This window comes from Ascaphus truei, chromosome 2 (genome assembly GCF_040206685.1).
Source record: "Ascaphus truei isolate aAscTru1 chromosome 2, aAscTru1.hap1, whole genome shotgun sequence".
Classification (NCBI taxonomy): Eukaryota; Metazoa; Chordata; class Amphibia; order Anura; family Ascaphidae; genus Ascaphus; species Ascaphus truei.
Genome location: NC_134484.1, coordinates 330996904 through 331019527, shown reverse-complemented (window position 1 = coordinate 331019527; position 22624 = coordinate 330996904). Strand labels below are relative to the sequence as shown.

At 43.3% G+C, this 22624-nt stretch overlaps 1 protein-coding gene across 2 annotated transcripts in view; it reads right to left on the bottom strand.

Moving 5' to 3' along the window:
- Nucleotides 1–2714: 2714 nt before the first annotated feature.
- Nucleotides 2715–22624, bottom strand: part of GPR141 (G protein-coupled receptor 141) — a 75225-nt gene continuing 55315 nt past the window's right edge. Inside the window, exons 1-2 of one of the 2 annotated variants that reach the window (XM_075589096.1) lie at nucleotides 22091–22338; nucleotides 2715–3705 (exon numbers count right to left, since the gene is read on the bottom strand). In XM_075589096.1, the coding sequence (XP_075445211.1) occupies nucleotides 2824–3681 (858 nt within the window). In that variant the 5' untranslated portion in view covers nucleotides 3682–3705; nucleotides 22091–22338 and the 3' untranslated portion in view covers nucleotides 2715–2823. Of the gene's footprint in view, nucleotides 3706–22090; nucleotides 22339–22624 lie in introns of those variants that run through there. The other variant, XM_075589095.1, reaches the window with a different exon arrangement.

Here is a 22624-nt window from a genome sequence, read left to right as displayed (position 1 = left end):
CCAAATTTTTTCAAAATATTCAGCATCCAACCCAAGACATTCAGAGAGGTTTATCCAGTTCAGTTTCTAAGGCATTCTTTTCTCAATAAAACAAATGGGCTACATAACCAAGAAAGCTTTTAGAATTAAGATGTAAACAATCTGTTCCACTGGTATGGGTTCAGTTGTCGTCGCTACTCTGGACACCTTGCATTTGTGCAATGTACTGTATTGTATTGGCATGTTAATGTAACTTTTTCAGGTGCTATGTGAGCAAGATATACTCAGTCTAAATCCTGATGGGAAACCTCCCATTTACTTTGCTAGGAGTGCAAAAAGTGTTGAATATTATTATTTTTAGGCTCTTCAGTACCATTGAGGCTACGTTGGTCCTCTATAAATAGCACTAAAAGGGGGCAGTCAAATGTACTAGTCTTGCACTTAAAGGAGACTTGTTCTTTTAATGATGTCATTTTTTAGGTTTTGGAGGTAGGGTTGGAGTTATTTTTTTTACATCATCTTTATGTATAATGCCATAGGGTTATATGTACTAAGATGGTGCAGTTTGCTCCACAACACAGAACTAAAATGTTTATTTGTGTCAATTTGCAGATGTACTGTATGAAGCTTGTTAATCTTCTTTCCTACATTTGGCAGACATCTCCCAGCAGCAGAGGTTAACGACACCTTATATCCTTTGGATTTATTTGATGTGAAGATCAAGGAACAATGCTACATCTCATTATAATATTGCACTGACTATCTCTTCCCATAAATCCCCCAATTAACACTCCCCCAAATACTCACCGGTGTAGGTGGAAGAATATTGGAGCAAAGTCCCTTATAATAATAATAATAATTGTTTGTTCTTATATAGCGCTGCTATTTTTACGTAGCGCTTTATGGAGATTAAATCATTGATGCAAAGTGTTGTACATTCATGGAAGTTTATCCAATGCGCACCTTTTTTTTGAGTAATGCTGAATGTTCGCAACACTTCCTACATATTTCCCATAGAAATCTATTATCCAATGCTGGCTAAAAGATCATTATGACAAGTATGGGGATGCTTGATGTGGGGAGGAGTCTATGTATGTCCTTATTTATATAGCGCCATTAGTGTACATAGCACTTCACATTAGTAATACACGTGACAATCATATAAATAACAAATAATACAAATAAAAGATCATGGGAATAAGTGCTTCAGTCATAAAAGTAACATTTCGGAAGAGGAGTCCCTGCTCTGATTGGTGGGGAGAACCACCAATCTAATTGGTGGGGAGAACGTACAAAGACAGTAGAAGGGCATTCAGGTAAGTGCGTCTGCAGGGGGCCAAGCTTTATGCATCGTGTATAGTATTAGTCACGGTGCTACGCATATGCTTCTTTAAGCAAGTGTGTCTTAAGGTGGGTCTTAAAGGTGGATAGAGATGGTGCTAGTTGGGTATTGAGGGGAAAGGCATTCCAGAGGTGCGGGGCAGAAAGTGAGAGAGGTTTACGGTGGGAGAGGGCTTTAGATACAAAGGGGGTAGAGAGAAGACATCCTTGAGCAGAACGCAAGAGTCGGGATGGTGCATAGCGAGAAATTAGGGCTGAGATGTAAGTAGGAGCAGAAGAGTGTAAAGCTTTAAAAGTGAGGCAGAGAATTGAGTGCGAGATGCGTGATTTGATAAGAAGCCAGAAGAGTGATTTCAGCAGGGGAGACGCTGAGACAGATTTCGGAAAGAGTAGGGTGATTCTGGCAGCAGCGTTTAGGATAGATTGTAGGGGAGACTGGTGAGAGGCAGGAAGGCCGGACAGCAGGAGGTTACAGTAATCGAGACGGGAGAGAATGAGGGCCGGAGTCAAAGTTTTAGCAGCCGAGCAACAGAGGAAAGGGCGTATCTTTGTTATATTGAAGAGGGAAAAGTGTCAGGTTTTAGATATGTTTTGAATGTGAGGGGCGAATGTGAGAGAGGAGTCGAGTGTGACACCTAGGCAGCATGCTTGTGCTACTGGGTGAATGATGGTACTTCCAACAGTAATGTGGAAGGAGGTAGTAAGGCCAGGTTTGGGAGGAAGTATAAGGAGCTCTGTTTTTGCCATGTTAAGTTTCAGTCGGCGGATGGCCATCCAGGATGATATTCCAGAGAAACATTCAGAAACTTTGGTCTTTATAGCAGGTGTAAGGTCAGGGGTTGAAAGGTAAATTTGTGTGTCGGCAGCATAGAAGTGATATTTAAACCCAAGAGATGTATTAGGTCACCTAGAGAGAGAGAGTGTGTAAAGAGAAAAGAGAAGAGGAGTATAGTAAAGGAGATTTGCTAATGGGTTGGAAAGCATTCCCCCTATTTTCTTCTTTATATCACATGTGCTTGGGCCATATTTACTAGCCGTCAATATTTAAAAAGCAGTTTTCTGCCACAAGACACCTTTCGACACTGGAAGAGATCTTACAGCTTTTATAAGTCAATGTCTGTAAGGTGTCTTCCAGCATCAGAAGCTGTCTTATCGCAGAAGACTGCTTTATAATTTTGGGCCATGGTCTTTTTGAATTTTTTTTTAATATCTGCAATTGCCTGTTTTGACTGTGTCACCATTACATCTGCAGCATACTAAAAAAAATGGTACCTCCATTTTTTGTTGTATTTCATTTGTTTCAACTTCATATCGTTTTTTTCCCACATCTCTTCTTCCTTAATACAAAAAAGAGCAAAATCTACAGAATACAGTGTTTTATGGTATATGGTTATTTAATGGAATAGGGTAAAGAAGTAAATTCTTCCTGTCATTTTATTATTATTGTGCGTTATTTCTTTCAAATCCAAAGAAAGCCATTGACATTTAAACGCACATGTCCTACTATCCTTTCTGGCAACAGGTATACAGCACAAATGACAGGAGATCAAAGCAGCTGAATGCAGTTACACTCAAGAAGATTTCATTGTAATAATTGTAGCGGTGTGTATGCTGTATGTAGTAGATTCTGAACATGTGGTAAGGAACAAAACACACAATCATGATCAAAATAAAGAACAAACTTTTGAGCTGAGCCCAGAATTCTTGATGAGCAAATGCAGAGCCTTGCAGTTTTTTCACAACCTTCACAATGATAAAGATCTGCAAGGCCAGAAGAAAGCAAACCACTACAAGTACAGTTGTAATACTAACGTAGTTCAATGCTTTCACATTAATGTTTTCAAATTCCCCTTGGAAATGAAAACACGAGCCATTTTCGGATCGACTGTTCTTGCCGTACCGCAAAAAGAACGGCGGCATAATAACAACAAGCACGACTGTCCACACAGCCCCACTGGCCACCACTGCATGGAGCTTCCTGTAGAACTCAATCTTGTCCTTATGTTTGAAGAAGCTGAGGTACCTGATGCTCAGCGTGGTCACGTAAAATACAAAGGAAAGGTACATGTGGATGTGTATCATGGCGCTCACCAACTTGCAAAAGTTCAAGCCGAAATGCCACTTCTTTTGGATATAGAAAGCAATGCGGAAAGGGACGGTGAGGAGAAAGATGCTGTGGACCGCAACCAGGTTGATGACTACTGTGGTGGTTATAGTGCGTGTGTTTGTTCTGCACAAAAAAAAGCACATTAAGGTTATTCCAATTAATCCCCCAATGAGCACTGCAGTGTAGATTGTAATCAAGATGCTGTCTGCAACACTGCCGAATGTAAAACACATTGTGTTGTTAGGTGTGTCCATGATGGTCTATATTATGGAAATAATCTGAAAGAGAAAGAGGGTAGGAATATAAATGTGGTAATTACATAACAAAATCGATTGTATATAGAGCAATGCACCAAGCATAAAGTTTTAGCAAATCAAATAGTCAAAGTCAGGGACAAAGGTAGCAGGGAAGAACACATAACAGCTGGATCTTATTTCAAACTGGTTTTGTTGACTGTAGAATATGAAAAGATAAAGGATTATTTACTATGCAGTCTTTTGTCATAAGACACCTTTGACTGCTGGATGACAACTTACAGTCCATATAACTAATTCAATGGTCTATAAGATGTCTTTCAGTGATGGAAGGTGTCTTACTGTATGACACAAGACTGCTACTAGATAGGTCAGTGTGTCCGGGTTTGATTCGCAAATAATTTGTTTGTAAACATTTGCAAATTTTCGGCTTTAGGATTACCCATGAAAAATCTTTGAGAATGTTTGTAAATCCGACGAAGATTTTATTTCGCTTGGGTTAGTTTGTGTAAACAATCATTTTAAAATTCTATTATGTGCAGTCATCGTGACACAAATGAATACTAGCTACTGACACTGGTTGCATCTGGGTCATTTTTAAGTTTGGGATTGTGGCATTGTACACCTTAATTAACTTTTCAGAAATGATGGTGTTGGATGTTACACAATCTCTTACAATTATCCTCATCTTTTACATGCAAATCCTCATTCTACAGTATGTGTTTGGTCTGGTTCCTACATGGCCTGCTGTTTGTGCTATTCTGCAGTGTTGCTTTTACTGATCCTACCCTCCTCAATCCTTCTTGATTTTTTTTGTCAACATTTTTTGTTCTCATTTTTCTGTAAGAACAAAAAAAGCAACTCACCCCCAAAGATAAATAAATATATGATTTACAGTAGGTTGAAAAGTAATCATGTTTACAAACGTTTTCGATTTAAAATTGTATCGTAGATTAATCATGCTTTTCAAGTTCAAGGCTGTGTTAATTACCTTTATTTTAAATTATTATGTAATATTTCAAATTGCATTACAGTTTGCATATATTTATATATGTCTGTGGTGTATGTATTTGATATTTGTATATGTGTGTATATTGCATGTATCTGATACAGTATGTTTGAGTGTGTACAGTATCTTGCAAGTATTTAACTATATGATTTGTCATGTTTGATGTCACATTGGGGCTTTCTGTCTTTTGTTTATACATTGTCACAAACCCATGAGCACTCCTTTTTAACATAATTATACGTGTGTTGGGTTTGGGGTTTGAGCTTACAGGGGTGATGTGTATTTGTATGCTTGGTGCATGATGAATTTATCAGTTATGTGTGTGCATGGTGCATGCATTTGATTACGTTTATGTGTGCATTGTGCATGTATCTGGTGTGTGTGTGTATGTGTGTGTGTATGGTGCATGTACCTGGTAAGTGTGTACTGTATATCTGGTTTGTATGTATGTATGGCACCGTTATTTGGTGTGTACTGTATATGTAGAACATATATCTGGTGTGTATGTGTTTGTATGCAGTATGTTTTTTTTCCGGAATATATTGCGGTATTTTAGCGCTCGTAATATTAGCATTTTATTAGCGCTGTCTGCAATACTGCAATACCGTCTAAAAACTCAGGAGGGCGTTCACGAGCTGTTGTCTTCAAAGTCTAATACTTTAGCAGTTCAACCTACAGTACGTCAGTACACAGTCTGCGTGTGCGCGCACAGTAATTGTAAATTTGCATATTTATACATGCATATGCAGCGCTGTATGTCTCATTTGAAAATTGTTGAAACGCATAGGCGTGTACTGTAACAGTATCACATTTCGGCATATACAACGCTCTCCCCTTGCTCGCCCCCGCACACACACAGGCTAATTTACTGTACTGCAGTATTTCAACTTCTTATCTTATCTACAGTACAGTACACCTCTCCCACACCATTCCTTTGAATGTGTGTCTTTCTGGTTTCAATCACATTCCTGCTTGATAGCTGATGATTACTGCGCATGCATCTATAACTTCGCCACTGCTTGCATGCGAAGTTCAAGAGTGAGTGACCAAAAAAAATATATATATTTTTTTCTCCTCATTTTTTATTTTTATTTTCTCCACAAGCCTGCCTAAACCATCTTGATATTACGATATTCAATCTGTGCTGTAGCTTTTGACTGCCACACTGTGCATTTGACTGCACATGGTTGATTTGTGTGCTTTTATGTATTTGGGGGTGTAGGGATCAAATTATTATGTTGACCTGCCTTTTGAAAATATGTAATTTCTTTGAATTACAGTACAACTAATCCTTCATGCAGCTGAACCCTGTACCCCCTCCCCCATGCACACACACAAGGCTCGCTCAAGGATTTGAACCTCTTATCGACAGACACCTATCCAGAACCATTCCGTTTCTAAAGCTTGTCATTGTGCTTTTAATCGTCCCTAGCCGAGCATCACCTCTCTGAGCCTACGTGTAATCCTCAAAACCATTCATTAATTTTCCTATTGTTGGCTTTGAGTCACCTCTCTGTAATCGTCTTTGGGAAGGGAGCTAGCTGATGATTACTGTGCATGACTCACCCATCCACCACCCCAACCCTTTGAGGCTTTGTTTACGTTAACGCTTGTGATAATCTCTTCTTGAATTTGATATGTAAATCTGATTTGCACAGCACTGTGAAATTGAGAGTTAAAAAAACCATAATCTGATTCATGTTTTTGGTGCAGTAAGTTACCACTTTTTGTCATTGTTTCTTTTTCTTTGGATTAGGGGGGGGGAGGGGTCAATGATTATGATTAGCATGAATGTAAAGAAATATTTATTTTATTTTATCAGGAACAAAAAATACAAATATACAAATAATCATGAATAATACAAACTGCAGTCTTTATTCAGTTCTTCTGTCAGTTGAAAATTGAGGGCCGGTGGATAATCATGAATAATGCACATTGATAATAATATTAATTAATACCGTATTTCCTCGATTGTAAGACGCCTTCGATTGTAAGACGCACCATCGATTTGGCCCTTACAATCGAGGAAAATTACTTTTTCACTTACCATGTTTAAGGAGAGGTCCAATGTCAGCGGAGGATGAAGGCGGCAGCGGCAGGAGAGGTCCCACGTCAGCAGATGGTTGAAGATGGACAGCGGGTGGGTGTGCGGTAGCAGGACAGGTCCAAAGTCTTCAGGTGAATGAAGTTAAGAAGACAGCGGGCGGGCGGTGGGGTGCGGCGGCAGGAGATCATAATAGCAGGAGAGCTGAGCAGGAGCAGAGTGGCATGGGGAACAGCTTGGGAGGTGCACACTGTAACCGGAAGTCAGACACCGGTCAACTTCCGGTGTTACAGTGTGCACCTCATAAGCCGTTCCCCTACGCCGCTCTTCTCCTGCTATTATGATCTATTAGCCGCCTCTGCACGCCCGCTGTCTTCTTATCTTCATTCACCTGCAGACTTGGGACCTGTCCTGCCACGCACTCCCGTCCGCTGTCCATCTTCAACCATCTGCACACGTGGGACCTCTCCTGCTGCCGCACACTTCGTCCTCAGCTGACATCGATTCTAAGACGCACCCTTATTTCAGACATGTGAAAATCGAAAAAAAGGTGCGTCTTAGAATTGAGGAAATAGGGTAATATATAATAATATATATAATAATATAAATGTTTCCGTCTTTATCTTCTTCCTCATTCTGTGTACAGTACAGTAGTTCATTGAGAGAGGGGAGGTTTTGTGTAAATCATGACTGTAGTTTAGATACACTTAACTGTACACACAGTTCACAAACTTTACACATGATACCCCCCCTCTCCCCCAGTCCATCTTTTTTTTCTGAAAAGACAAGAAAAAAATAGTGCAGTTATGTGCATACTGTATTATGGCATTGTGTACTGTATAGTACAGTACTGTCAAACTAGTGTATACTGGAACTACTGTATACTGGAACTACTGTTGAATACTTTGCAACCAGATGGCTAGTGCTGCTCTCTCAGGAAAGAAAAAAATTGAGCAGTTAGGTGCATATTATGGCATTGTGTACTGTATAGCTACTCCATATTGGACTACAGTATGCAGTTAGTACTGTCAAACTAGTCTATACTAGAACTACTGTATACTGTGACTACTGTTAAATACTTTATAACCAGATGGCTAGTGCTGCTCTCTCAGGAAAGAAAAAATCTGTGCCATACTTACCTGTATCATACAGTACTGTACTTGGTGTGCCTGTACTTACCATACTACAGTACAGTACTATACCATACTACCATCCGAAATAACTGTATACTGAAATAACTATAAAATTAGATAGATCTACACAATATATAGTTCTGTTAATATGCAGCAATATAAACAATAATAGATATACTGTATTATATAGTTATATAAATATACTTACGCGTTAGTTACCGTTGGTGTCCTCGTGCGTTGTTTGTTTTTTCCATGTGCATGATAGCACACGGTGGTTGATGACACAACGAGGCCAGAAGCAGCTAACCAGCGTTGGATATCTGCAATTCGTTGTCCGCTCGTGTACATCTCCTTAATTCTCATGCTGAGATCCTTTGAAATCTTTTTATCAGGCATTGCTGCGAGTAGAAAGAAATACAAACACAAGAATGTATATTCAATGTTTAGTCGATGTGTATTCAATGTGCAGTGAATCCACAAAATAGATGATGTATTTATACGTTAATGACTCACATTAGAGTACGCCCACTTTCAACACCTGTACCTCGTAGCCATGCATAAAAGGCTACATACTTTGCATAACCCACCACTCGATGATCTTTATCTGAACTTGCCCTTGTCCAGATACTGCATTGTGCCATCTGCTTCCATGGATCAACCCCGATTCTACGGACTCAGGAAGCCACTCGCCTCTGCCGTGCCTATCACACAGAAAAAGCGAAAGGCGGCAGCCGTTTCTAAGCCAAGGCCAAAGCGACAGGCTAAGGCTAATAAAGAAAACCTTCTGCTCACCCCAAAGGCTAAGGGTTTTAATACACGTAAGCCTTATTATGTCAAGAAGAAATTCGGTGATGTACACTCCAGGCAAAACAAATGGCAGCCAACCCATCGAACCCGCAGGCCACTTCCTCGATTACGCTTCGACGTCTCTGCCGCTGCTCTCCCAGAAATCTACAGCCCATCTTCTCCACTACTCGTCCACGACACTGCCGCTGCTCTACCGGAAACCCACAGCCCATCTTCTCCACTGCTCTTCGACACCGCTGCCTCTGGTGTCACTAAAATCCACGGGTCACTTTCTCCATTACGCTTAGACGACTCTGCCGCTTCTCGCCCGGAAATCCACAGGTCGCTTTCTCCATTCTTCTTCGACGATGCTGTCGCTTCTCTCCAGGGAACCCCCATCTCATCCTCCGTAGCACCCATCCACTCAGATGTCCACAGCAAGCCATGCACAAGAACCAGCTCATTAGACTGAATGGGTTAAGTGTGGATATCCCCAGGAACTCTACTATGCTGGTAAAGATAGATCTGCTTATAGAGACCATGCTAAATATGGATCAATGGATGGAGAAGATGAATCAACGGATGGAGAAGATGGATCGACGGATGGAGAAGATAGAGACTGACATAGCGGGGATACATAATTTGATCGGTGTTCATGCCCCTGTATCCCCGATGCTGGAGCCGGAGCAGGAGGGTGGCATGGATGTGATGAATGGGACCTTCGACCGCCTTCCAACACCAAGCGCACCCCCTCCACCAGAAGAATTTGTGTACATGTATGCCGTTGAGGAGGAGGATAACATGACAACCCCGTCAAGACCACGCCAGGAGACAACACGGCGACCAAGACAGGAGGAAAGCTTCCTTCCAGGCAACCTACCCTCGTCCGCCGTCACAAGCACACCCGCTCCCAGAAGCACACCCGCTCCCAGAACCCAACCTACATACGCTTGCATCGATACGGTGCCCGACATCATCCTGCGCGAGCTGCCACCGGCACTCAGGGAGAAGTATAGGGTGATGAGTGCTGGTTTACCCCAGAAGTATGGCATGTTAATTTTTAAGCACCACGTGTCCTACTTGGTGTACTGCGGTTGGGCCAAAAATGTCAACTACAAAGGAAATCGCGAAAAAAGGGCACTTCCTAAAAATTTAAGAAGGATTATTGTGGAGGAATTGTGGCGCTATTTTTTAATTTCAGATCCTTTAATGAAAATCGTTCGAGACTCCATTAATGGCATTTTGCGCCATACAAGGCATCGGCCCTGGAAGGACAATCTGGTGGGGATCGAATTTGCGTGTTGTTTATTTTTTGTAAATGTTTTGACTTTCTGTACTTTAATAAAGGAGATGTTGCGTTTTTTAAATTTTATGAATAAAGAATTTTTTTTAATAACACCATACTGTTGTGCTGTACATGTTTTGACATTCTGTACTTTAATAAAGGAGATGTTGCTTGTTTTAACTTGTATTAATAAAGAAATGTTTTTACTTACTGTACACAAGACCTGCACAATTCCAGTCCCCGAGGGCCACAAACAGGCCCGTTTTTCAAAGTTATCCTTAAAACTGGGCCTGTTTGCGGCCCTCGAGGACTGGAGTTGTGCAGGCCTGACTGACTGTTCTGTACACCATCCTACTGTAAATGTTTTGACTTTCTGTACATAAATGTTTTCACTTGCCGTAAACCATACACCTGTTAATGTTTTGAATTGCTGTACACTTAAAATGTTTTTAAATTGTATTTGTAAATAAATGTTTTTGTACTTACTCCACCAATAAAAGAAAATGTTGATTTGTTTTAAATTGTTCCATTGTCTCCTTTTATAATGTAACAAAATACAGTGTTTCTAGAACATACTGTACAGTACTGTCCAGGGATACTGTACAGTACTGTACTGTATACTGTAGGCATGTTCAGCACTGTACAGTACATCACAAGAGTATTAAAACAATACATGCTGTACAGTTATAGAATACACATATGTACTGGAAAACATGTAGAATTAATGCATGCTTTTTATTTTTACAGTACTGTATATATAAAAAAAAGTATTGTATATGGTCTGAAAACAACAGCATACTGTTTCAGGTTTTCTATGAAGCTCTCAGTTACAGTATTCTATCTTAATCAATAACAACGGCCATTAAACTGTAGACTCCGGTACGTGTTTTTTTGATCAGATTCAGCAATGTGCAGGCATTGTTACACGAAGCGATATTATCCATCGAAATCCCTCCATTTGCCGTTTTCCGCATGAGATGACAAAGTTTTCTTTTCTGAGGAAAAACAAAAGTAAAAGTTTTACTGTAATGGTCAGTCAGTTCCCTAAAGAAGTTCCCACAGTCAGTCCCACCAATAATTTTCTCAGGGGGGCGTCTCCTGTTCACATGTGCATGTCGATGTGATGACACGCATATGCGTTTCAAGAAGGTTCCAATGCGCATGCGCCTAGCTTTACACCAATTGTTCAGTATCTACTGTAGAAGCTGCTCAGCCAATGATATTGCTTACAGGAGAATCGCTTGACTGTGCATTGATATTGATATTTCAAAAACAGAATAAAATACGGCAACATTACTCACCATAGACTTTGCCAATCAGCTGGCGCCGAACCACTGCCAGTCCCGTATTCTTGATTATACACGTAGTTGACAGGTGACAGCGGGACTACTACACCTGTAGTCAGCTGATGAGAGTGGAAATCACTTTGGTACATGCAAGCTTGCTGGAATCTGTACGCGAAATCCGGCTCAGGCTGTAGGTATCCGGGCGGGAACAGACAGCAAGGGTTGTCGGTCACCAGGTTTTCACTGACGGTCGGACTGTTATTGGGAGCCGGTGCTGGTGCTGGCGCATTGCTTGCCTGCGACTGACGTGTCTTAGTTGGTTTTAACATGACCTTCCGCCTTTTGAAGTCTCCATGATCATAGATACGGGAAAAATCCGGTGATACACACCAATACCCTCCAATAACATCAGGATCAATATGAAAAAACATGGATCGATACATAATTTTTTCCTTATTGCACGCTTCCACACATGAGCATCTGGTGAAAATTTGTAAAAGTCGTAGTTTTCGATAAAATACTGATAAATTTGACCAACTGTGGCCATCTTATCTGTTGCATTAATCACGGCCCATGTTAAATAAGCGTACGTTCTGTCGGGTTTTTGGAACATGGACTGCAGTTGTGCACTCATGTCGGGACTCTCAGGACTCTCAGGACAATAAAACAAGACCAGACACTGTGCTTGTATTTTTTAATATGAAAAGCATAAATTGATACATTATTGTAACTTCTTCAGTCCCAAGGCCAATTTACAATGGACCACTGTGGTATTCTTTTAAACACCTGCAAGTCGACACATTACTGAAGCGCATGCGCATTACAATTCATGAATATCTGCCATATGGCGGATACGCAAAGAATTGCAACCAATTAAATAAGAACCATTATCAATAAACACATCAACCGCGGGTATGAATGCAACATGAATGCGGTATGAATGCGGCATGAACGTGGTGAAGTGCGGTGAAGTGCGTGGCATTTGGAAAAAATCCCCCAAAAATTCGGAGATGTTGGAGAATAAACGAGGCCGCGGCTGTAAATGCAATGAAATGAATGAAATGTAATGTGTACAGTACTGTGCTATGGGGGCTACTGTGTCAATTTCAGGTGTTTAAAAGCCAGAACACTAAAATGCCATTTTCTGCACTCACCTACGCCGCGGGACGGTTGGAAGAAATCCCACGCCATGACATGGGTATTCCGAGGTATACACCGCGTGATGTTTCAATAACGGCCGCTGCATCTCTAGATGTTATGGGGGTTGTTGTTGTGTGGCGGCCATAGCAGTTTGGGTCCTGGCTTGGTTTGGCCCACTAGAAGATTTAAATATGATGCCATATTTGCATGTTTTGGCAATGGAGGGTGTGCTGGAGGGACTGTCTGGCCGGTGCCACTACTGCTAGTTGTGCTAATTAACATCTCTGCAATGGGCACTGATACAGGAGATTGACAGATAGCTATTGTTGAATAGTCTTTAAGTGCTATGGTAGGGGTAGTGGTGGCACTGGTGGTGTAATCTTGAATGCTGGGGGCCAGGACCTCATATATCTCAGGAATCAGATGTTGATTCTTAATAAAATTGAACCTTTCTACCTACCATGGGACAGTTTAGTCGCTTATGATTGCACTAGCTTCACTAAACACTATCTATGACAACACACTTGCGGGCGTACAAGTCAGCCTCTTCATCGCCATCCTTGCACTAGTTGCATTAGAGGTGGCTGCTTCTGTGCTAGTGCGGACCATGCCATAGTGACGGAGAATTTCCCATAGTGATGAGCCTCCTTGATGAGTTCTGTTGTTTCTGCCAACCCCACTACCACTACAGCCATCACTATTTATTCCGCAAAAAGCCACTTGACTTGAGGCCTGAGAGGAACAAAGTCGTATAGCTCTGAAGGATGATGACCACTGTGTTCTCTGTTTCTCTGTGGAATGTATCACCACTGATGCTGCCCTTTGTGTACCTATTACTGTAATGTCCTGGCTGTATGTCCATCCCGGTACTCGCTGGGTTTACCTAGCTGAGTCAGTTTCTCCATTAGTGCTTTTGGATCATTCCGGTTCCGGTTTTACCACTGGCTGCTCAGCTAATTACCTTGCTGCTGCTTCTGCTGCTGCTGCTGCTGCAACAGTTTATCTACTGTTGTTTTGTTGCTGCCTGTCTGATCTTGGTTCTCTGCTGGACTTGCCTCCCTAGTACATTTGGACCCCTTTCTCCCTACCAGACCTCCCCGGGTGTGACCCCGGCTTATCTGACCTCCCAATTGCTTTCCTGGAGCTGTACTAGCTTTAGTGTTTCTTCACTACTGGACCCTTCCTCGTTACTGGATACCTGCTTCCCTGGTACAGTTCAAACATCTAATTTCCATTGTGGCCTCAGGGTGCAGCTCGCTACCCCCTTGTGTGCAATCAGTGGAGGTGGGGTTGCTCCTGGCTAACTGTGGTGGGTTTCCATCTGTTCCTGTGTGCTCTGCTGTTTGTGTTGTTACAGTTTATCACAGCAATTTTCACACACAAACAGATGGATCCTGAATTTTTTGGAATAGATTGCCAAGGCCGAATTAAAACCCAAGGTGACAGCAATTCGAACGGAGAAGGCTACCATTAAGCAAGACAAAACTAGACTTTTTGCTCGAGTAGATACCCATGAGGCAGATCTAGACTCAATACGTGCCCAGCCTATGGTACAAACCCCCTAATGGTGGACTGGTAAATTCACCGTCTCTACTCAGGAACAATGCTGCTGGTGGTACGTTGGATCATTTGCTACTGGCTCAGAATGTGGGGTATAACCCATCACTCCCAGAACAATTTTTTTGGAGACATCAAACAATTCTGTGCCTTGCACACGCAGTTGTGGATGCAGTTCCTGATGAAGCCAGCGAATTTCCCTACGGATCAGGTGAAAGTGATCTTTGTCGCCACAGTACTTTCTACAGTGCACCCTCCAAACACCCCTGTCGCAATCTACTGCATCTGCCACAGATCGCAGTGAAACGCTGTACACGTGCCGCCACCCCACGGGCACGCTGGCTACAGTGCAGACAGAGACCGCGGCCTAATGCACTAGCCTAGGCGACTTTGTCGTTGGATTGGGATCACCCCAAAACGATCAGCACTTCATGCCATAAATTAGACAAATGATTGAAAGATGGTATGCTACGCAAACCAAGGATGTAGAAACGTCAACCTTACATCAAGGGAACCAAGATTTGCTCACGTATGTAACCCATTTTAAGCAATGTACATCTAAGGTGAATTGGTCTGATGAGTTGCTGGTGGCAGTTTTCCTGCATGGGTTAAGTGAGGAGAACAACTAAACAAGAAAAGTAAACCCAGTTATGGGCACTCCGCCACCCTACTGGATGAAATATGATATTAAATGAATAAATTTTATTTACAAAAATAGTTCAAATAATAGGTATTAAAATCGAACAACTATGCGGATAAATCCAATATTCAGTACTATGGTAGGTACTGGGATCTGGTAAGTATATATAAGGGCTATCCAGTGTGTGTGCAGCGCACAGCAGAGTAATGAAGGAGAGCAGGTCTGGCAAAAAAATCACTCTTTAATGGGAAGCCATAAAATAGAGGGTTGCAGCCCTTCTACGCGTTTCGTGCAGATTGTGACTTCTTGATAAAGTGCACAATCTGCACGAAACGTGTAGAAGGGCTGCAACCCTCTATTTTATGGCTTCCCATTAAAGAGTGTTTTTTTTGCCAGACCTGCTCTCCTTCATTACTCTGCTGTGCGCTGCACACACTGCATTTGGATTCTCCTGACCTGATACAGCTGCACGCTTTGGAGAGAGCTACTGGGGGTCTCGTGAGTACATTTACCTGGGGCCAACCCAATGAGGAGGGGGAAGTGTCTCCGTACATGTACCCCTACCTTCAGGGTGTTTTAGAGCCCCATTATAGGTTTAGTGCTTTCATTATTCATTAATAATTACCCAGTGCTTGCTCTACTCCCTTTAATATAAGGATATGGGTCCTGGTATTTTTGAGCACCATTCCTCTATCATATATATAAAGGGCTATGGACTGCAATACAGTTCTAAGCTCCGTATCCAAATGTACAAGATAACAAAAGTTAATCCCCACAAATATATTGAGGGAAATGGGAGAGACTGAAAACCACTGTATCCTGGTCTTTTTGGGTGGACTATATAAACACCCAGTTGTTAAACAAATATGCTGCCTTAAATAAACCCCTTCAATTGTAAGAGCATATAATCACGCTGTCTATACAGCTGCTCTATGAGGTGCTTAGTACAAGAATGACCAAAGTGATTGATGGCAGCTCTATAACTGTGAAGACTACAAATGTCTCACAATGCCAAAGTCAGGCAGTAGGAATAATTACCCTCTATGATTATCATATAGAGCCCTATGCAGCAAATGAGACAAGGGATAGAGTGCAGACAGAATATATAAATACATGTAACATGGCTGGTCCTGGTGCTTCTCTGCCTCTAGTCACTCAAGCCCTGATAGGTATTGCAGGCTGTGACAGGATGATCTAGGGCTATTGACCCCCCTTCTGCTATCCTCTGATTGACAGGAGGAGGTGACATGGTGTGTGTGTAGCCAATGGTGGTACAGACACTATGCCCTCCTCTTCTTGATATCAGGGGGAAGTACTAAAAGTTAGTGGGGCAGTCCAGTCTGGAGTTGGAGACAGGAGGAAGGGTGGTGATTCTCTCCCATCGGGGATGAGCGTGCCCACTCCAGCCCCTAGGGGGCTGGGGAATAGCTGCTGCCACAAAGGCTGCAAGACTGACACTTAGGCCTCAATATGACCTGAGGTCCATGCACCATCCGGATGCCTGGAAACCTCTGATCAGCATCTGCAATGCTGTAATTCCATCTATGCAGTGACTGCACAATAAAGCCCCTTATATAAACCTGCCAGAGTCTGCAGTAATTGGGCAGGGGTATGAGAGACTGTGCTACAGTGGGACCTATCTCCAGGAATACTGGATACTCACTGAAGCTGGAGGCGCTGGCACCGAACCCAGATGAAACCAAAAGCCTGTCCTGATCTCCAACCCATCGCAGATCAACTCAGCACTCCTGTATCCTCACAGGTATGCGCACCATAAAACACCTGTAGCTGAAGCAGTATCTCCTAGAGGGTGGGGGTACATGCGCTACATTTGGAGGCGCTGCTGAGATCAGGACAGCCTTTCAGGGCTTTGCAGCAGTTGCAACAGCAGGCAGATGCAGAAATAAAAGAGGGCGGGCCAGGGCTCCTGATGGGATGTTACCAGGGATCCTTGGGTACCCATATACAAAGATTCTTGTACCAGAGAGCCAGCAGAAAACCTCACCACACACTGTGGGGAGCTCCTGGGTACCTAGCACATAGACTGTACGGGGATGGGGGTGGTTCCTCCTTGAAGCAAGCGGAGAGAGATAGGACTGCCTGAATCCTTCCTTAAATACTGTGTTGGGGTATATCCTGATGGCATGTTTCCGGGGAGCGTGGTTACCCTTCACTGTAGCTCAAGACCATGCGGCCAGGGGTAAACCTCACCACGTACTGTGGGGAGCCCCTGGGTACCTAGCACATAGACTGTGCGGATGGGGCATACCCTGATGGCATGATACCAGGGAGCGTGGTTACCCATGTCTGAGAAAGGCACATAGATGGTGCTAGTTGGGGCATATCCCGAGGGTAAGATCCTGGGGAGCGTGTACCTTCTCCAGTGGGCCAGAGCTTCTACAGTGTACTGTGGATAACCCTGGGTACCATAACTTCAGAAACTGTGCTTTTGGGGGCTTCCAGTTGGAAACTGATCCTGGGAGCGTGTACCCCAAACTCTGCTATCAAGGGACAATCCGTTGCAGTGTATGTGGGGATTGGGTACCTGGCAGACTCCTGGCCTTCTGAGAGGGCAAAACAAGAGGAAAATTATTCTGGACTATACTATGGACTTTTTTTAACATAAAAAATTCTAGTATGGAGGGTCCTAAAATGGCGGCCACTGCGTGGCTGCCTGTGCAAAAGTTCTAAAATGGCACTCCTACCAAGAAAAGGGAACCGCATGTGTTTGCAAATGCCAAATGCAAACTTTTGCAACCACAAGTTACATCCTTTCGTGCCAAACTCTGGTGCCGCCCACTAAAGTGACTGGCTCATCCTGAGTCAGGTCAGCCTTCCACCAACACAGTCCTGCTTCTGAATTCCACCCAGGGGAGGAGCTATCAACTACCAGCCAATCACCACCTGTCTTGTGCTGGGAGGAGTCAGCCGTGCTGCTCCAAGTGTTTCATTCTGTTTGGAGCTGAGCAAGTGTGAAAAACTACAGTACAACGCTACTAAAACTACCTCAATGGCATCCAACCAAGAGTCTGAGGACTTGGAAGCCACCAATTACCTTCTTCCAGGTGGCTTCCTGATGGTCCATGTACATGGCCAGATTCATCTGCGGTGTATCTGCCCACACTGCCGGCTACCCGAAGGCACTGTCGGCCTCGAGGCGCAGTGCTTGCATTGTGGCACCTTCTACTTGTGGCCTATCAGCCGAGGTATGTGTACCTCCTTCATGAGCCACCACACCTACCTGTGCGGCTTCCTTTATTTTCCCGGTCATGGATGGCATATGCCCGTGTGCCCTTATCAACACGTCTGGAGGGCCAAGTGGTTCGGTGCACTCGAACCTACTACCGTGGACCCTACTGTGGTCTCGTGTGCCTTTGTTATCGTGCCCGGATGCCCAAGTGGTACGGTGCCAATAACTATGGTCTCCGCGGGATCTACCACCGCTGAGCCTGCTGCGGGCCAATGCGCTCAAGTACCGTGGGTACCAGGACTGCGAACTGTGGGTGAGTGGACTGCCCCAGGTGTTTCGCGTGCGATTCCCCAGGCAGAACAGGAGCAAGCAAGCACCATACACTTGGTCGCCCGGGCGAGCGAAGCGCCACGAAATCGCGTCCTGGTGGAGGTGTCCCCATCCAGATCCGAAGTAGATTACCTCTACCGGGCGGAACCTGCGGAGAAAAGGCTATCAAACATCAGATCTCTCTGCAGTATAGGATCTCAACTTAGTATGGTAGCTCACAGTTCTAAGTCGCAACAGAGATTGCCTGATAAAAATCTGTGTAACAGTGGTTCAGTTCCCCCTATTTCTCAGCTCTGCCATTGGGCATATTGTGAGGATGCGGGGATCACGGCGCTCACAGCGTGAACCCTCCTCACCTCCGAATGCCCCTGCTGCCGTGAGACGGCTTCCTCATCTCGCTCAGCCTGCTAACACTGTGTGGGGGCACCCCTCTCGTTCCCGGCGGGCCGGCGATGCCCCGTGCTCTCTCATGGCTTTGGCTGTTCCCTCTGGTCCCGGGCGAGCGCTCTCCGACTTTTCATAGCAGTGAAACCACGCCCCCAATTCTCACTAAGGCTGCCACTTAACCCTAAAGGTTAAAGGTTAAAGGTTTATTATGGTCAGAGCATGGTTGACAGAAAAAATAGAGCCCTCAGGCCCCCACCGACATGTTTCGAGCGTGCGCTCTTTATCAAGGTGTACAATGATCTAATATTCCCCCTTACCTAATATAGTCTCCTTTTCCCGCCAAACGTCCCGTTAACCCGTCGCTTAGCTATATCACCTGCAATGCGCCCTGTTGCCAGAGTGCATCACGAGTACCACGCTTCACGGCGGGTGTCGCGGTGACGTCAGCGCGTCAAGAAACACAACAAACTTTATTGACAATATAAACTTAACAATCTAACATAACTTCAAACAACTTTATTAATCTATTGAAACATAATATATATTAACTAAAGATACAAACATATAATACGGATAAAATCAATTTAAAAAAACACAAGCAAGTTTAAAGAAAAATTACAAGCAAGCTTTAATGAAAAAACGCTGATCGTTACAAGTTTAAAAGAAATATTTATTTATATATTGGGTTGTGAAACATATGAATCCACATATCCCCACCCTATCCAAGATTTTATAACCAGCATGTACCTACAATTTAGTCAATATATTCACTTATTTAATCAAACCTAATGAATAACTAGCATACATGCTTGTACCAACAGATATTTTTACAATTGTATGTAAGTTATATTCCTAAGGTATGGGTATGGGATTCATATGTTTCAGATCATAATCTTAACCATATACAGCTTTGAGGATGAGTATCTTATAGTGTAAGTGATATAACATAGTTTAGTTTTCCCAGTCTATCTATAGCACTTATAAGTATGTAATTTATTTTATCATCATACAATCAAATATATGCATAGAAATTGATGGTAATGCAAATAGATTATAATATGCAAATAGAATATATATACATAAAGATATACATTTGTATATAATAAATGGATTCATAATACATATAAATTTTTATATAGTGATAATTAATGAATTCATAATACAATTACAATTAATTAGGTATCAAATCATTTTAAGTATGGGTTTAGATCCCAATCTGTATTCAATCCATAGGGGATCCTAGTATTTAGAGTAAAAATCCAGAAGAGTTCCTTTTTATCCAGTAATTCCAATCTATTACCACCCCTATATGGCATTTCAATATGTTCGATTCCTCTAAATCTTAATTTGGTAATATCTCCATATTTACAGGTTGTAAAGTGTTGGGATACTGGATGCGTTAGATCTTTAAATTTAATCTATTAAACACCTGTAGATTGCAGGCTACCACCAGAAGCTTAAGCCCAGATTTGTGGGTCCATTCCCCATTGTCTGGACATTAAATACCATGGCGGGGGATCTGGGACTGCCACGTCACTGCAGAGTGCACCCCGTGTTCCATGTATCCTTGCTCTGAAGAGTCAGCCTGACTCATCTGTAGAAGAGCCACTTAGTTATCATAGAAGGCACCCGAGAGTATAAGGTGGAACACATTCTAGATTCTTGGCTCCATCACAGGCGTTTGGGGTATTTGGTGGATTGGAAGGAGTATGACCCTGAGAATCATTCCTGGGAGACGGACACCAACATTCCCACCCTCTGATTGACAACTCCTTCCATGCTCGCCAACTGACCAAGCACGGGCCGTGCCCCACTCTGCCAGAATGCAGTCCTTCCAGAAGGGGGGCTATTGTCATAACAAACCAAAAGATAGTACCAGCACTCTCTGTCTCACAGCTGCAGATATAAGCGAATACCAGTGTAGGGAATATGAATAATTTAATGACACTAATAATAAACTGAAAATATAGCAACAATAGCCAATACGCCAATGCAAGAATAAATATCACCATAGAGCAGGTAAAAATAAAAGGGGGTAGAGGGGAAAGAAGGAGAGGGGAAAAAAAACATGAAACAAAAGGAAAAAATCACAAAAATGGAAAAAGGAAAGCAAACTAGGGGGGCGATATTTCGAGGGGTGACCTCTTCATCTGGCCCATTCCCCCTGGTCCCAAAGGGTCCCGGGGTACTTCCCAAGCCTTCCCTCCCCACTGTCAAATAATCCCACACTCAGCTAATGATATAAATCAAAAGTCTTATAGAGGGCAAATCACATAAGCAGACACCAGATATCAAACAATAATTGTGAATACATGAATATTGTGAAAGACACAGAACATATGCAGATATCAGATGTCAATCAGTAAACAAGTAGAAGCTAACCCTCTATCAATAGCTCCTAGTGACCTGTAGAGTGCTTGGGACTGAGCATGATGAGTTCATAGCTTTAAGTAGTGGAGAGGATTGCCAGCTCCCATCGGGGCTATTGTCATGTTTGGCTGCGTATCCATCCCAGTCCTCTCCCGGTTTCCTTGGTTGGCTCGGTTTCTCCATTAAAGTGATTTTGGACCACTCCGGTTCTGGATTTTAACCCTGGCTGCTCAGCTAATCACTTTCTGGTATGAGTGCTATTTAAACCATGCTGTTGCCTTGTTAACTTGCTGCTGCAACAGTTTATCTACTGTTGTTTAGTTGCCAATTGCCTAGATCTTGGATCTCTCCTGGACTTACCCCCCCTGCTATTTTTGGACTCTTCTCTCTACACCGGACCACCGCATGTATGACCCCTGCTCATCTGACCTCTCACTTGCCTGCCGCTTGCCTGGAGCTGTACAAGCTTTAATGCTTCTTTACCCTGGACACCCTCTTCCCTACTGGACCCTTCCTCACTACTGGATACCAGCTTGCCTGGTACAGTTCACTCTGCTAATTTCCATCGCAGCCTCAGGCGCAGCTGTTTATGATCTGGCTTATACCAGCATCATTACCGCATCAGCTGTCTAGGCCGCAGATAGCTGCCTGGAATGCTCCATTGCATAATCATTGACTGCCATCAGCTGCTCATGTAGACAAAATAATACAGTATATAATATTGAATTCCAGAGTATCGGCCTCCACATCTTTAGCTGATGACGACATGAGGCAGGTTGTTTTTCACCTGCAGCCTAGACAGGGTATTACGAGCTATTTAGAATCTGCTAAAGTGACCACATATTTTTCTGAATATAGATCAAATGCCTGTAGATTACTACACAGCTAGGAAATGAGTATGATGTGGTTTTAGTGCTGCAATCATGTTAGATCCATTATCCTGCACAACAAACTCAACCTCAAGTTCCCTGGGGGTTAGCCACCACACTATCACATGCTGTAATTTTGCTAAAGCATTGTAAACTGTATGGGCATTTTCTTCAAAACTCTGAACACACACAGTATCATGTTTATGAAATGTGTCACTGCTGCAGACTCTGACTGCCTTTATGTAACGACTGTATGCCCGCAGATCTGGCCAGTCCCCAGTACTGAGGTGGGTAAGGGTATAACACGCACCCACAGTAGTGACGGCGTGCCCGGAGTGTGGTAATGCGTTGCCGGGCATGGTAAGAATAGGGTTAATGTATACTTGCTGAGTCCGGGGTACCAGAGATCGGATAGTAATGTCCGTGTGCCAGAGTTCAAGGATTGGAGAGAGCAGCGTAGTGATGTCCGTAAGCCAATGTTCAAGGGTTGGAGAAAGCAGCGTAGTGTAGTCCGTAAGCCAAGGTTCAAGGGCAGGAGAAAGCAGAGTAGTCAAATCCAAAGCAGTACAAGTTCAAGCCAGGGGAATCCAAACAGGGGCAGGGACAGGAATCAGCGCTGGAACAAACAAGGGAGCTAGGCATAGACACTGCACACACAGGAGTCACAGGAAAGCTGTGCAGAGCAATGAGGAAGTGGACAGAGTGGGGTTATAAAGGAAGAAGAACCAATAGGAGAGGAGGAGCAGAGTGTTGAATAAGAGTTTGCAGGGATAGGTCTGAGAGAGCGGGGAGGAGACAGGGGAATAATTAAGGGATATGGCTTGCAAGCCATGGTCGGCGGAGCTAGACGGCAGATAACTGGAGCATGTGCGGGCGCCCTCTGTAAGGGTATTATGCGCGTGCACCGCGCGTGTCAC